Source organism: Scyliorhinus canicula, chromosome 3 (genome assembly GCF_902713615.1).
Source record: "Scyliorhinus canicula chromosome 3, sScyCan1.1, whole genome shotgun sequence".
NCBI lineage: Eukaryota > Metazoa > Chordata > Chondrichthyes > Carcharhiniformes > Scyliorhinidae > Scyliorhinus > Scyliorhinus canicula.
The window spans coordinates 124,289,604-124,304,278 of NC_052148.1; the positions used below are offsets into that span (position 1 = coordinate 124,289,604).

Here is a 14,675-nt window from a genome sequence, read left to right on the forward strand (position 1 = left end):
CCTCCAACAGAAATGTTGCCCAGAAAATATAAGCAAGGTCAGATTTGTAGATGAGACTACTCTGGTAGGCCAGCTTGGGTTGGCAATTGTGGGGGATAAGATTGATTTAAAGAGAATTTGGGATCTACTAAAGAAAATAAATCAAATTTGTAATGGATAGAAAAGTACTGGTGGAAATGTAATATACTAAAATGGTTGTGGGATCTGTACATTATTTAGCATGCTTTTTCTGTATGTTATTGAAATAGTTAAAGGAGAGTTTGAAACGGATATGTCAATGTTAGCACTTGGCTGTCAACTTACTAAGGTATTTTGATGTGCCAATTAATAAGCAGCAGAATGCTTGAATCTTGGGAAAACTGTATAATTCTCAGTTCAGTCTTTACCTTGAGTAGTTTTGACCTTCAAGGCTAGAACAACCATTCAACCTTGGTGATAAAACCATCACCTTACATATCTTCAAAATAAAGTAAAGACAAAATGCTGGCTTTACTCAACAGGACAGGCAGCATCTGCAGAGAAAGAAAGACATTGGGCATGATCGACCCGAATAGGAACAGAGTCCCGTAACCCATGCGATTAGACAGGTGTTTCCTGGCACTTTGAGCGCTGAGAAACACCATGCTATTGAACGGCCATTCGAGTAGGTTGGAGACCTCAACAGGGAACTCCCCGACGAGGCTGTATTTAGTCCTGTTTTCTGCACTGAGAAGCTCCTCTCGCCGGAACTCCTCAGTGCAGGAAGAAATGGAGATACCATTTTTAACCTCAATAATAAGGGGGTCCTCAAGCGGGGAGGAGGGCACTGTGACCCCAACCTCCCGCATAGTACTCCTGGGTCTGATCAGCAGCGCAGGAAAAATGCCAACCTGGCACTGCCATTCTGGGACCCTGGCAGCGTCTTACCAGCTGGCACCTTGGCAGTGGCAGACTGGCACCCAGGTGGCTGTGCCAGGCTGGCAGTTGCACAGTGGCACCAGCAGTGCCAGGGTGCCACCCTGTCCAGAGGGAAAGCAGCTTTAGGCCTCCGATCCACTGGGAGACCCCCATGATTGCCGTTCGTTCTGGTCCCCATGTGTGGAGTATAGTCCCACACATGCTGTCCCTAGGGGGAGCACGGTAGCATGGTGGTTAGCATAAATGCTTCACAGCTCCAGGGTCCCAGGTTCGATTCCCGGCTGGGTCACTGTCTGTGTGGAGTCTGCACGTCCTCCCCGTGTGTGCGTGGGTTTCCTCCGGGTGCTCCGGTTTCCTCCCACAGTCCAAATATGTGCGGGTTAGGTGGATTGGCCATGCTAAATTGCCCGTAGTGTCCTAATAGTAAGGTTAAGTAGGGGGGAGTTGTTGGGTTACGGGTATAGGGTGGATACGTGGGTTTGAGTAGGGTGATCTTTGCTCGGCACAACATCGAGAGCCGAAGGGCCTGTTCTGTGCTGTACTGTTCTATGTTCTAATGGGCAAGATTCACATTGTGACATTGCGCAATATCACATTCGATCTTGCGAGGCGTGGCGAGCCAGGTAGATCCCAGAAAAGGGATCACCCAGCAGCTATTGGCCGCACCGCGCTGCCCTCTAGGCACAACATGGCTGGTGGACCTCACCCATTTATTTCTCTCTCCAAGATGTTGGCTGACCTGCATTTTCTGGGTTTTCTTTCAGAAATGCAACACCACAATGTTTTGCTTTTATATACGTCTCCCATTTTACAGGACTCGAGGCTATGAGGGCAGAGGGATAAATTGGGTTTCACTAATCTCAAAAGTAGGCCATGCTTTTTGAGCTGTTATAAATCTAGATTATATGAAATGTTGTGCAATGTGGCACTGCCACCATGCTAAATGGGACAGACTAAAATAGATTCAGAATTGATCTCAAAGCTGGGAATTCGGGGCAGCACGGTGGCCTAGTGGTTAGCACAACCGCCTCACGGCGCTGAGGTCCCAGGTTCGATTCCGGCTCTGGGTCACTGTCCGTGTGGAGTTTGCACATTCTCCCCGTGTCTGCGTGGGTTTCGCCCCCACAACCCAAAAATGTGCAGAGTAGGTGAATTGGCCACGCTAAATTGCCCCTTAATTAGAAAAAATAATTGGCTAATCTAAATTTTAAAAAAAAAAGAAAAAAAAAAAAAAAAAAGCTGGGAATTCATGAGGTGCAATGGACCATCAGAAGCAGCATAATTGTGCTCGGCCATGTATCTGTAACCTCATGGCCTAGTATATCTCTCCATTACCTTTGAGCCGGGAATTGACTCTGGTTAAATGAGGAATGCGGGAAATCATGATGGGGCAGCTCCAAGTACAGTTAAAAATAAGGTGCCAACCTGGTGAAGCTACAATGAATGACTACACGCATGCAGGACAGAGCAAGCAGCATGCCATAGACCGAGCTAAACGCTAACACAACCGATCAGATCAAAGTTCTATCATATCTGATTGTGAATGTAGGAAGACAATTAAGCAAAAGAGGAGGCTACAATAACATCCCATCCTCATTAATAGGGCAGGCCACCCATGCAAAATACATTTTGCATTTGCCAATATTTTCAGGCACTATTGCTGAGTGGATGATAAATTGTAACCTTCTCCTGATGTCTGCACTATCACAGATGCCAGCCTTCAGACACGCCGCACAATATGAAGAAATGGACGAAAGCATTGGTTAGAGCAAAGGCTATGAGCCTGTGTTGCTCAAGAGTTGCTGGTTTAGCACAGTGGGCTAAACAGCTGGCTTGTAATGTAGAACAAGGCCAGCAGCGCGGGTTCAATTCCCATACCGGCCTCCCCGAACAGGCGGCGGAATGTAGCAACTAGGAGCTTTTCACAGTAACTTCATTGAAGACTACCTGTGACAATAAGTGATTATTATTGTTATTATTATTAGTTGTATTTCCAGGCTAGCCATGCTTTTAATCAAGCTGTTCCACTCCAGCTGCAACATTGGAACCTTCCCAATAATTTGGAAATGTTTTCACAATACGTAGGCCAAATCCTTTGGCTAATTACTCACACTTCAATCTACTCTTAATTATCAGCAAAGTGATGGAATGTGTTGATGACAGTTGCAGTTCCAGTACTCATGGTAGCCATGGCCCAAACATAGAGCAAAGAGCTGAATTCGAGAGGTGGGATGAAAGTGACTGCCTCTGACATCAAAGCAGCATTTGACTGAGCATGGGAATGGGAATCAAGGGGAAAATTCTCCATTGATTGGAGTCGGACCAAACTCTAAGGCAGATAGTTATGGTTGGTGGAGGCCTTGAATCTCAGTCCCAGAACATTGTTACAGGAGTTCCTCAGGGTAGTGTCCAGCCCCAACCATCTTCATCTGCTTCATCAATGATCTTCCATGTTCAACATAAAATCAGGAAAGGAAGAGTCTCCTGATGATTGCACATTGTTCCTTGCTATTGGCATTTCTTCAGATACTAAAGCAGTCCATTCCCACATGCAACAAGACCTGGACAACATTCAGGCTTAGGCTAATAAGTAGCAAATCCTGGAATTCCCTCCTTGTACTTGCACCACATAGACTGCATTGGTTCAAAAAGGCAGCTCACCACCACCTTCTCGAGGACAAGTAGGGATGGGCAATAAACGTTGGCCTAACCAGCAATGATTGCATCCAAAGAACAAATAAAATAAAACTAAATGATGTAGAAAAGAGATGAAACTCGGATATTACTTCAGATTAAATCAAGACAAATTCAGGACTGATGTCATGAAAACTTTCCTCGCAAGATTTAATTTTGGGCCGCTTTAATGCTCCCAGTTACTGTGTGCCCTCCTACAAAGTGCCAAGCACAGATAAATTTCTGCCAATCCCAGTATCCTACTTCAATTCTATTGGCTAAATTAACATGATTTTTTTCTCAAATCTCTACTGATCTTCTTTTTTACTTTTATTCTCCTTTCAGGTGTTTTGATGTGGGAAGTTTTTACTGAGGGTAGAATGCCCTTTGAGAACAAGTCAAATGCTGAGGTTGTGGATGAGATATCTCGAGGAGAGCGGCTCTACCGACCGTCACTTGCTTCACCCACAGTGTATCAAATCATGTACAGCTGCTGGCATGAGGTCAGTTGCTACTGCAGCTCTTTATGCTATTTTCTCCTTGTTATAAAATGGTGTCACTGTGGCGAGGTTGTGAGCTCCATGGCTAGCACGTTCCTGGATATGGTCACAGGGCAGCTTAAGCACACAAGCAGAGAGGGAATGTGCAATTACCAGTCAAGGAGGACCAGGTAGCAATTGCAGGAGTCCTGTGAGCGTATCTCGCTCTCCAATCTGTTCTGAATACTAACGGGGAGAGATAGTTTACCTGGGGAGTGTAGCCCGAGCCGTATTCTAACAGCACTGTGGGTGACTCAACTGTATAGGGGGGCAGTGGGGGAAGGAGGAAGATTGGGAAAGCAGTAGTGATAGAGGATTCACTTGTTAGGACAGGCATTTCTATGGCTGCAGACATGCTACCGGGATGGTGTGTTGAGTCCCTGGTACTACAGTCAAGAATTTCACTGAGCAGATGCAAGAGGCAGGAGGTGAACAGCCAGTGAACATTCGGAGATAGGAAATGGAATAAGATTCTGCAGACTGATTTGATTACTAACAAGCAGAACATTGGTGGTAATAATCTCTAGGTTACACCCAGTGTCATGCTTAATAAAAATACAAGGTTAGAGCATATGAATGTGTGGCTTTAAATTGCTGGACGTTGGGGCCATCTAGGTAAAGGTATAGTCACCATAGTTCCAGATGACCATAGGCTGCTTTCCCCTTTAAGGGGGAGAGCTAATTGATGGTGATTTAACCCGAGGATCACCACACGTCAGGCAGGGGGCAAGGTTGAGAAGGCGGGCCTTCATGAATAACCTCAGTCAGTACGGGGATTGAACCTGCGCTGATGGCCTCATGCTGCATCACGAACCAGCTTCCTAACTAATTGAGCTAAACTGGCCCCAGGGGGACCATCTGCAGTGCAGATGGATTGCACCTGAACAGAACAGGAACATTGTACTAACAGGGCAGTTTGCTATTTGGGAGGGTGTAAATCAACTTGATAGTGGAGTGGGGACCAGGATGTGTACGAAGAAGGATAAACATAGATACAAAAGATTCAGAAAAGCAGATAGCACTGGAGTAAGAAATAGGTAGCAGGTGAGACCCAATTAAGAAGGAATGCAATGAGATCTAAATTAGAGTTATGTGCATGTGTGTAAACACAAGAAGCATGGTAAATTTGCAGGTGCAGATAGTCATGTGGGAATATGATGTTGTGGCAATAATGAATAGGACTGGGTCCTAAATATTTCTGAATACTAGCTGTTCAGGAATATAACAATCGAAAGAAAAGAGGAGTCATGATTATAATAATTAAGGAGAATATTACAGCGCTGGAGCTAGAAGATGCCCTATGGTGGGTGGGTGGGGGGATTCAAGAACAAATTCTATTTGTTTAGAGCTAAGAAACAATAGATACCATTACATTACTGGCTGTATTCTGTAGGCTACCAACTAGTAGGAAAGATATAAAGGAGCAAATTTGAGGTGCAAAATCAAGAGAATAGTTATTTGGTGGGCTTTAAGTTTTCTAATATAGACTGGAATGGTGATCTTGCAAAGGGCCGAGGGGAGCCAGAGTGTCTGGAGTATGTTCAGGAGAATTTTCTTAATTATGTTTTTAACTCAATGAAGAAGGAATCATTGCTGAATCAGGTTCTGGGGAATGGGGTAGGCCAAATGGATAAAGTGTCAATTAGCAACTTTTAGGAAATTGCGATCATAGTATCATAAAATTTAGGTTTGCCTGAAAGTTAATGAATGCAGAGCTGCGTTTATTAGGGACCAAAAAGGGGATCTATGCATTGAGACAGAAGTCATGGCTAAGATACTAAATGAGTATTTTGCATTTTGTCTTTACCAAAGAAAAAGATGCTACCAAAGTAATAGTTAAAGGAGAGATAATCGAGATACTCCATGGGCTAAAGATTTATGAAGAGGACGTTTTGGAAAGGCTAGCTATACTTAAAGTCAATAAGTCATGAGATCCAGGTGGGTTGCATCCAAGGATGTTGACGGAAGTAATGCCAATAATATTCCAAACCAATTTAGATGCATAGTTGGTGCCAGAGGACTGGGAATCTGTAAATGTCATACCTCTGTTCAAAAAGGGTGTAAGGATAAACTCCTTGGTGGTGGGAAGACTTTTAGAGATAATAATCTGGGACAAAACTAACAGTCACTTGGCCAAATGTGTATTAATCAGGCAAAACCAGCGTGAATTTGTTAAAGGCACATGATGGTTAAGCAACTTGATTGAGTTTTATGATGAGAACAGGGGAAGCGGTTGATGGGGATAATGCAATTAATGTGCTGTATAGGGACTTCCAAAAAGAATTTGATGAGTGCAACATGATAGAAAAGTTGAAGACCATCACTGAATAATTGGGACAGCGGCAGCATGGATATGAAATTGGCTGAGTGACAGTAAGCAGCGAGTCATAGTGAATGGTTGTTTTTTGGTCTGGAGGATGGTATGCAGTGGAGTTTCCCAGGGGCTGGTGTCAGGACCATTGCTTTTCTTGATATGTATTAATGACCTGCATTTGCATATTCATTTGCATATTCAGGGTAAATTTCAAAGTTTTCAGACTGACGCAAAACTTGAAAGTATTGTTAACTAGGAGGAGGATAATTATAGACTTTAAGAGAAAACAGAGAAGCTGGTGGAATGTAGTGACACATGGCAGATGAAATTGAATGTATAAAAGTGTGAAGTGGTACATTTTGGTAACAACAATGAGGAAAGACAATACAAAATAAAGAATACAATTCTAAATAGTGTCCTGCAGGAATAGAGAGACCTATGGGACATTGTGTACAAATCATTGAAGGTGGCAGAGCGAGTTGAGAAAGTGGTTATGAAGGCCAACAGGATCGGGCAGCAAGGTAGCACAAGTGGCTAACACTGTGGCTTCACAGAGCTAGGGCCCCACGTTCGATTCCCCGCTGGGTCACTGTCTGTGCCGGGTCTGCACGTTCTCCCTGTGCCTGCGTGGGTGGTGAAGGTGGATTGGCCATGATAAAGTGTCCTTAGTGGCGAAAAAGGTTAAGTGGGATTATTGGGTTACGGGGATAGGGTGGAAGTAAGGGCTAAAGTGGGTCGGTGCAGACTTGATGGGCCAAATGGCCTCCTTCTGCAGTGTATGTTCTGTGTTCTAAAGGATCTTGATTTTATAAATAGAGGCATAAGAGCAAGGAAGTTATGATGAACCTTTTATGCACTACGCTTTAGGAAAACTGTGAAGGCTTGCGGGAATGCAAAAAAGATTCATGAGAATGTATGCTGGATTGCAAGACCTCAATTAAGTGGATAGATAGGAGAAGCTGAACTTATTCTCTCCAGAGTTGAGGAGGGTGAGAGGTGATTTGATGCAAGTGTTCAGTGTCATACCGTTGCGGGGAGGTGGGTGCAGAGTTATTGGAGGGAAACTGTTCCCATTGGTGAAAAGGTCAGAAATCGGAAGACATCAGTTTAAAGTAATTGGCCAAAGAGCCAGCATCTATATGATATAGTTATGGCTCTGAAATTCCTAGGTTTGGGTAAGGTCGAAGAGAAGATTTTCACGAGGGGGCACTGAAATTTGAAGGGAATCTAATTTGACCTGGACATTAGCCTTATCAAAATGCCTCTTTAAAGGGACATTGCTGGAACTTTTATCTGCTCCTCTATCTTCTGGAACATTTCTATAAAATCCTCAGCCCATGTATTTCACCTTGATTACAGCAAGTGTGAGTACCCCGATAGCTTTATGAAGATCTAAAATCTTTACTCGGAAAAGATCATTGATCCTCGTGGGTTCAATCATTTTGCTGAGAATGCCTGCTGTCTTCACTGAAGAATACAATGCAAAAACTTTCATAAGGCCTTTCCAAGGTCTCTTCTTGGCTAGTAGCATGGTACTGCTTTGAAATTCCAACTAGTGAATTGAAGGGGTCACCAATGAAGCACTATTGCAGGTTTCCCACTCCTAACCATTATCATTACCTTGTGCCCATAGGTTGGGATGGGGTATTGAAACACAGGATGCAAAAAATATCAAATGAACCATGACGCTATTTTGAAGACGAATAGGAAAGTTAATTTCTTATCCAGCACCCAAAATACTATAATCTGTCCATTATCACATTTTATGGGACCTTGCTATGTGCAATTTGGCTGTGCATTCCCTACATTATAGCAGTGGTTGTAGTTCAAAAGCACTTCATTGTCCATAAAACGATTTAAGACAACCTGAGATCGTGAAATGTACTATAATAATGCAAGCCTTTCTTTATAACTCCATGGGCTGAAGTTGGAATAATGTTCACCGGTCAAGCAGTAGAGCAATTAGTTGTTGGTAGCCTCATGCTTTATTACCAATCCTATGTTGTAGTGTATCCAAGCACAATGGAGTTGTGTAAAGTTAAAAGAGAGCGGACATTGACATTTTAAACTGACATTGCTTAGAGTAACATTAAAATTAAGTTTGAAACATTATAAAGAACCTTTGAGTGAAATTTCATTGTCACATATAGGGGGCGATTCTCCGAGCCCTGCGCTGGGCTGGACAATCGCAGCAACCGTGCCAGAACGCCCCGACGCCGGCGCGCGATTCTCCGAGGTGCGGAGAATCGGCGGCATTTGCACCGGCGGGTTTGGCACGGCACTGGCTGCGGGCCGCTGGAATCGGCGGGCCGCCGATTCTCTGGCCCGTACGGGCCAAGCGGTCGCTCCGATACGACAGAGTCCCGCCAGCGCCGTTCACTCCTGGTCCCTGCCGGCGGGAACTCTCCGGGAATGGTCGGGAGGGGGTGCGGCCTGTAGGAGGGGTGGGAGAGGGGCTCCTTCACCGGAGGGGGGGGGGCCTCCGATGATGTCTGGCCCGCGATCAGGGCCCACCGATTGGCGAGCCCCCCCCCCCCCCCCCCCCCCCCCCCCCGGGCCTACTTCTGGGCTCCTCCGTCCCCTGAATACCGACCCCATGTTGGTCAGGGCCGGCACGCAAAAGAAGTTCCCCGTGCATGCGCAGATTGGCGCGGCCCAACTGTGCATGTGCGGGTTGGCGTGGAGCCCATTTGGCACCACGTAAGGAGGCTGGAGCAGCGTGAACCGCTCCAGCGCCATGCTGGCCCCCGATGGCGTTCACGACGGCGCGAACACTTGGTCCCAATATTGGCGAATCGCCCCCATAGTATCAAAGGTTATCTTTGTTGTTGAGAAATTTGTAGAAAGTATAATACGTCCTAATCCTAGCTGATCACCTATTCCTTGAATTTACAGCAAATGATGACATTACAGCCAACCCAAGACATTAGGTCGGCTGAGTGGGGGATGGTGTTGGATAGGATCTATAGGTTAATTGTGCTGTGCAAGTGTAGGTGCTATATTTTGGGATGCAAGCCAGATCCACTAGGTTCTCAGTCCTCTTTGGTCCCCAATCAGATTGCACTCTAGGTGGACAGATGTGTTTTTCACTTGTGACATCAGGTCGTACGAAATAGCAGCCTGAAGTAGGCCATTTAGACCATCACACCTGCTCCACCTTTCAATTAGAACGCGGCTGATCTGATTGAGACCTAAATTCCACTTTTCTCCTAGGCCCCTATAACCCTTTAGCCAGATCAAAAACCTGTGGAACCCAATGTTGAATATATTGAATGACCCAATCTCCACTGCTGTTTGTCACAGAGAATTCAAAAGACAAACAACCCTCTGAGAGTGCTTCTCAATTCTTAAATCCATTTCTATCTTACCTGGGAGGCCTCTTATTTTTAAACTGTGCACCCTAGTTCTAGATTTGCTACAAGACTAACTATCATCTCAGCATCTAATATTTCAATGGGAACTCCAATGAACATAGGCCCAACGTTCTCAACCTTTTCTCAAGACAACCCTGTCCAGGGGCGGCACGTGGCACAATGGTTAGCATTTCTGCCTACGGCGCTGAGGACCCGGGTTCGAATCCTGGCCCTGTGGAGTTTGCACACACTCCCCGTGTCTGTATGGATTTCACCCCCACAACCCAAAGATGAGGGCAGCAGGGTAGCATGGTGGTTAGCATAAATGCTTCACAGCTCCAGGGTCCCAGGTTCGATTCCCGGCTGGGTCACTGTCTGTGTGGAGTCTGCACGTCCTCCCCCTGTGTGCGTGGGTTTCCTCCGGGTGCTCCGGTTTCCTCCCACAGTCCAAAGATGTGCGGGTTAGGTGGATTGGCCATGCTAAACTGCCCGTAGTGTCCTAATAAAAAAAGTAAGGTTAAGGGGGGGGTTGTTGGGTTACGGGTATAGGGTGGATACGTGGGTTTGAGTAGGGTGATCATGGCTCGGCACAACATTGAGGGCCGAAGGGCCTGTTCTGTGCTGTACTGTTCTATGTTCTATGTTCTATGTGCAGGGTAGGTGGATTGGCCATGCTAAATTGCCCCTTAATTGGAAAAAAATAATTGGGTACTCTAAATTTATGAAAAAAAAAGAAAATCCCTGTAACTCTTTTTAATTCATTGGATGTGGACATCACAGCATTTATTGACCATATCTAATTGCCCTTGAACTAAGTGGCTTGCTCGGCCATTTCAGGGTCAACCATGTTGCTTTGGACCTGGAGTAACATGTAGGCCAGACCAGGTAAGGTAAGATTTTCTTCCGTAAAGAACATTAGTGAACAAGATGGGTTTTTGCAACAAAAAACAATGATCTCACTTTTAATTCCAGATTCTTATTGAATTTAAATGTCACCATCTGTTGTGATGGGAATCAAACCTGATCACAACAGCATTACTCCGGGTCTCTGGATTACTAGCCCAGTGACAATACCACCTCTCCCTAAGGATATCTTTTGAGACATCCCTGGGCTAAACTGGGAATTCTGCTCAGCTCATGCCAATTCTTAATTTCCATATCAATTTGATCCATTTCTAACTTTCTATTTGCCCTTCTGGTTGATTTTATATTCCCTGCCCTCTTGCTCAAATGACCGTTCACTTCCCTACTTATCTATTTTGCCAGTACATTAGCTCTCTTGATTGTTCAGATATTGTATAGATTATCCATGGGTAACCTTTTCAGAGTGGAAGGGAGCTATTCAGATTTCACCAGATGTTGTCATGATGCAGTCCCAGAGATTTGAGATGAGGTCGGGAGTACAGTTTATTTGTGGATACTTCCTATGCACATGATCACTAATTTCTTTTAAACATTTTCAGAAACCAGATGGGCGACCTAGTTTTTGTGAGTTGTTGGACTTAATCAACGAGGTCACGGTGAATGGACATAAGTAAGGTGACTTCTCACATGTTCTAAATCCTGAATGTGGACTGAATATTGCGAACACTCAGAACATTCTTCGCATGCATTTTGTCTAATCGTGTTTACCAGGCAACAGCATCCAACAAACATGGATGTGCATCACATGTGCATTTTCACATCATCAAATGTCTGGAATGGTGTCCCTGTCTTCACTGCATCAAATTGCCCAGCATTTAAGTGCGATAGTAGACAAAGTATCAAGGAAGGATGCAGGACAATGATATGACAAAACCTACCCTGCACAAAAAGTATGGTGGAGGTTTGTAGCAATTGTGATTCAGGGCATATTTGTAAATGATATTAATATTGCCATTCTCATTGTCACATCTCTGAGCTGATAGAATGTATTACAATTACTCAAATATATGTTGTTTTGGTCGTGAAAGTGATTATTTAAAGTTATCACAGCAACTAAGCTTTAGTTTGTAAAAGAGTCAAAATCTGTCACATATTCACTGGAGAGTATGCAAGAGAAGTTAAACTTTATTAAGTTTAAAAAAATACCTTGAGCTATTTTAACTATAAAGTCATAATTAAAAGAAGCAACAAAAAGTATAGCATTAACACTCCAGAATATATCATTTGATAATGTAGGGCGATTAGCTGTTCAGTATTGCACTGTTTTGGAAAGTGATGCAAACATGCATTGCTATCAAAATCAACAGCAATATACATTCTGTAATAGGTCACAAGAGCTTTCAAACATTCATAATTTAAATTGGATTATTTAGACAAGGCAATGATTGAACTGGGGTTAATACATAATAATATTAATATTTTTTCTGTCAATAACCTGTGAACATGTTGGTTGAGCTGAACTTGTTCTACATGTAATAATCTATCTTAATAGGTTCACCACCTTTATTGCAACATGGTCTGTGAGCATACATTAAAAAAAACTCTGCATCCATCCTAAAACAAATCTTTGTAATATGAAGCTTTAATACTTCTGTATATATTTTGCTTTGTCTGATGTATGTCTTATGTATGGGGGCAGCACATTAGCACAGGGGGCAGCACGGTAGCACAGGGGACAGCATGGTAGCACAAGTGGATAGCACTGTTGCTTCACAGCGCCAGGGTCCCAGGTTCGATTCCCCGCTGGGTCACTATCTGTGCAGAGTCTGCACGTTCTCCCTGTATGTGAGTGGGTTTCCTCCGGGTGCTCCGGTTTCCTCCCACAGTCCAAAGATGTGCAGGTTAGGTAGATTGGCCATGATAAATTGCCCCTAGTGACCAAAAAGGTTAGGAGGGGTTATTGGGTTACGGGGAGAGGGTGGAAGTGAGGGATTAAGTGGGTCGATGCAGACTCGATGGGCCGAATGGCATCCTTCTGCACTGTATGTTCTATGTTATCTACAAACTGTATGTGATAATGAAAGTTTTGAAGAACTGTAAGAAATGCTAAAAATACTTTTATTCTGTTCAAAATTAAGTGTACATAATGAAGGCTGGTCCTAAATGTATTTGTTTAAATAAATTGTTGACAATGCACCAATGTTTTCATTGTGTTTCTGGTGGAGACTGGAGGTGGGGATGGGGGTTGCAGGGTGATGATATGTGAAGGTAAAAGGGTTTAATATTAACTGCCAACCTGCAATTAACATTATGTATATATAATGGACGGGGATGTCCGATCCCCCAGCCGTATGTTTCTTAGCGAACGCCGTTCCTTGGAGGTGGGATTCTCTACTCCTGCCGCCTGTCAGTGGGATTTCCCATTGAAGCCACCCCATGCCACTGGGAAACCTACGGGCCCGGGTATGCTGCCAGCGGGAAAAGTGAATCCCAACAGCCGGAGAACTCAGGCCAATATATATTCTTTGCCTGATCATGCAAGGGCTATGTACATAGACAATTGGTCAAAGTGTAATCAAGCATTGCTATTTTCATTAATACTGTATTATTCATACAGATCAGCTTCATTCGTGGGTTGGGTTTTCACCATGTAACCGGGAAGCGTGAGTGAGGAAAATACCTGTCTTGGCAGACTCATCTGCATGGGAATAATCCCTGCATGCACAATTTTCATTCCTGGTGGATGGGGCTATGATTGAGTTGGGGCTGCTGCCTTCGGAGGCAAATCAGAGGTGGTCATGGAGGGCGGCTTGTTGGAAGGCTCTCTCAGTCTTCAGCCCAGTTTTATAAAAGGCTTATTAGGCCCTCTAGCTCTCACCCCTCATATCCCTCCACCAACCCTCATCCCCCCTCATACATCCCATTGCCACCTCCATGGCTACTCATTTTTAAAAAAAAAGGTATTTGATTCCAAAACACATGTAACTTCCACAAAAAAAAGTACATCAAATCAAAAATCACATGTTCCCTTCCTTTTATTCCTTTCCCTCGCCCTCCCTCCCCCCACCCGCCCATGATGAATAACTCCTCAAATAATGTCATGAACAGTCTCCACCACATCTGGAAGCCCTCCTCCGACACCCTCAATTCGAGCTTAATCTTCCCCAGCTGGAGAAAGTCATACAGGTTCCCCAGCCAAGCCGCCGTGCCTGGCAGTGTATCTGACCTCCAATTTAACAGGATCCTTTGCCGGCCAATCTGAGAGATGAAGGCCGCCACTTTGGCCCCCTTCCCCTCCAGCAGCTCCAGACTTCTGAGACCCCAATGATCGCCACCTAAGTGGGTCTGGCCTAACCTCCACCCCCGCTATCTTAGATAGCGTCCCAAACACCGCCTCTCAAAAGCTCTCCAGCTTCTCTCAACCCCAGAACATGTGAGCATGATTTTTCAGGACCCGCCCCCACTTCTCAAACCCATCACCACCCCTGGAAGAACCCATTCACCCTCGCCCGGGTCTTGTGTACCCCGCGCACCACCTTGAACTGAATCAAGCTCCACCTCGCACAGGTGGAAGTTGGGTTCACCCACCGCATTGCCTCACAACATAGCCTCCAACCTATTTCCCTCCCCAGCTCCTGCTCCCATTTAGTCTTGATCCTCACTACCTGTGCCCTGCCCTGCTCCCCCAACGACCCTGATATATCTCCAGTCCTAACCAGCCCCAAATCATCAGGGAGCAGCAGTTGCTCCAACAGTGTGTACTCAGGTAACTTGGGGAAAGTCCACCACTCCTTTCACGCAAAGTCCCGCACCTGCCAGTGCCTAAACTCACTGCTCCTCAGCAGCTCAAACCTTCCCCACAGCTCATCCAGTCCCACAAACCTCCCCTCTGAGAACATGTCCCTAACCCGCTCCAGCCCCACATTCCTCACTTTCCATACATCCCATCCATCTCCCCTGGCTTCAACCTGTGGTTCCCACACAGTGTCGTCAACACTGATATTCTTTCCAATTTAAAATGCCTCCTCAACTGTT

The 14,675-nt window shown here is 45.0% G+C and overlaps 1 protein-coding gene across 1 annotated transcript in view; it reads left to right on the plus strand.

The window, feature by feature from the left end:
* txk (TXK tyrosine kinase) overlaps positions 1–12,449 on the plus strand; it is a 77,469-nt gene extending 65,020 nt beyond the window's left edge. Inside the window, exons 14-15 of the mRNA XM_038791240.1 lie at positions 3,916–4,073; positions 11,240–12,449. Of these exons, the coding sequence (XP_038647168.1) occupies positions 3,916–4,073; positions 11,240–11,314 (233 nt within the window). The 3' untranslated portion in view covers positions 11,315–12,449. The remainder of the gene's footprint in view (positions 1–3,915; positions 4,074–11,239) is intronic.
* Positions 12,450–14,675: the final 2,226 nt, after the last annotated feature.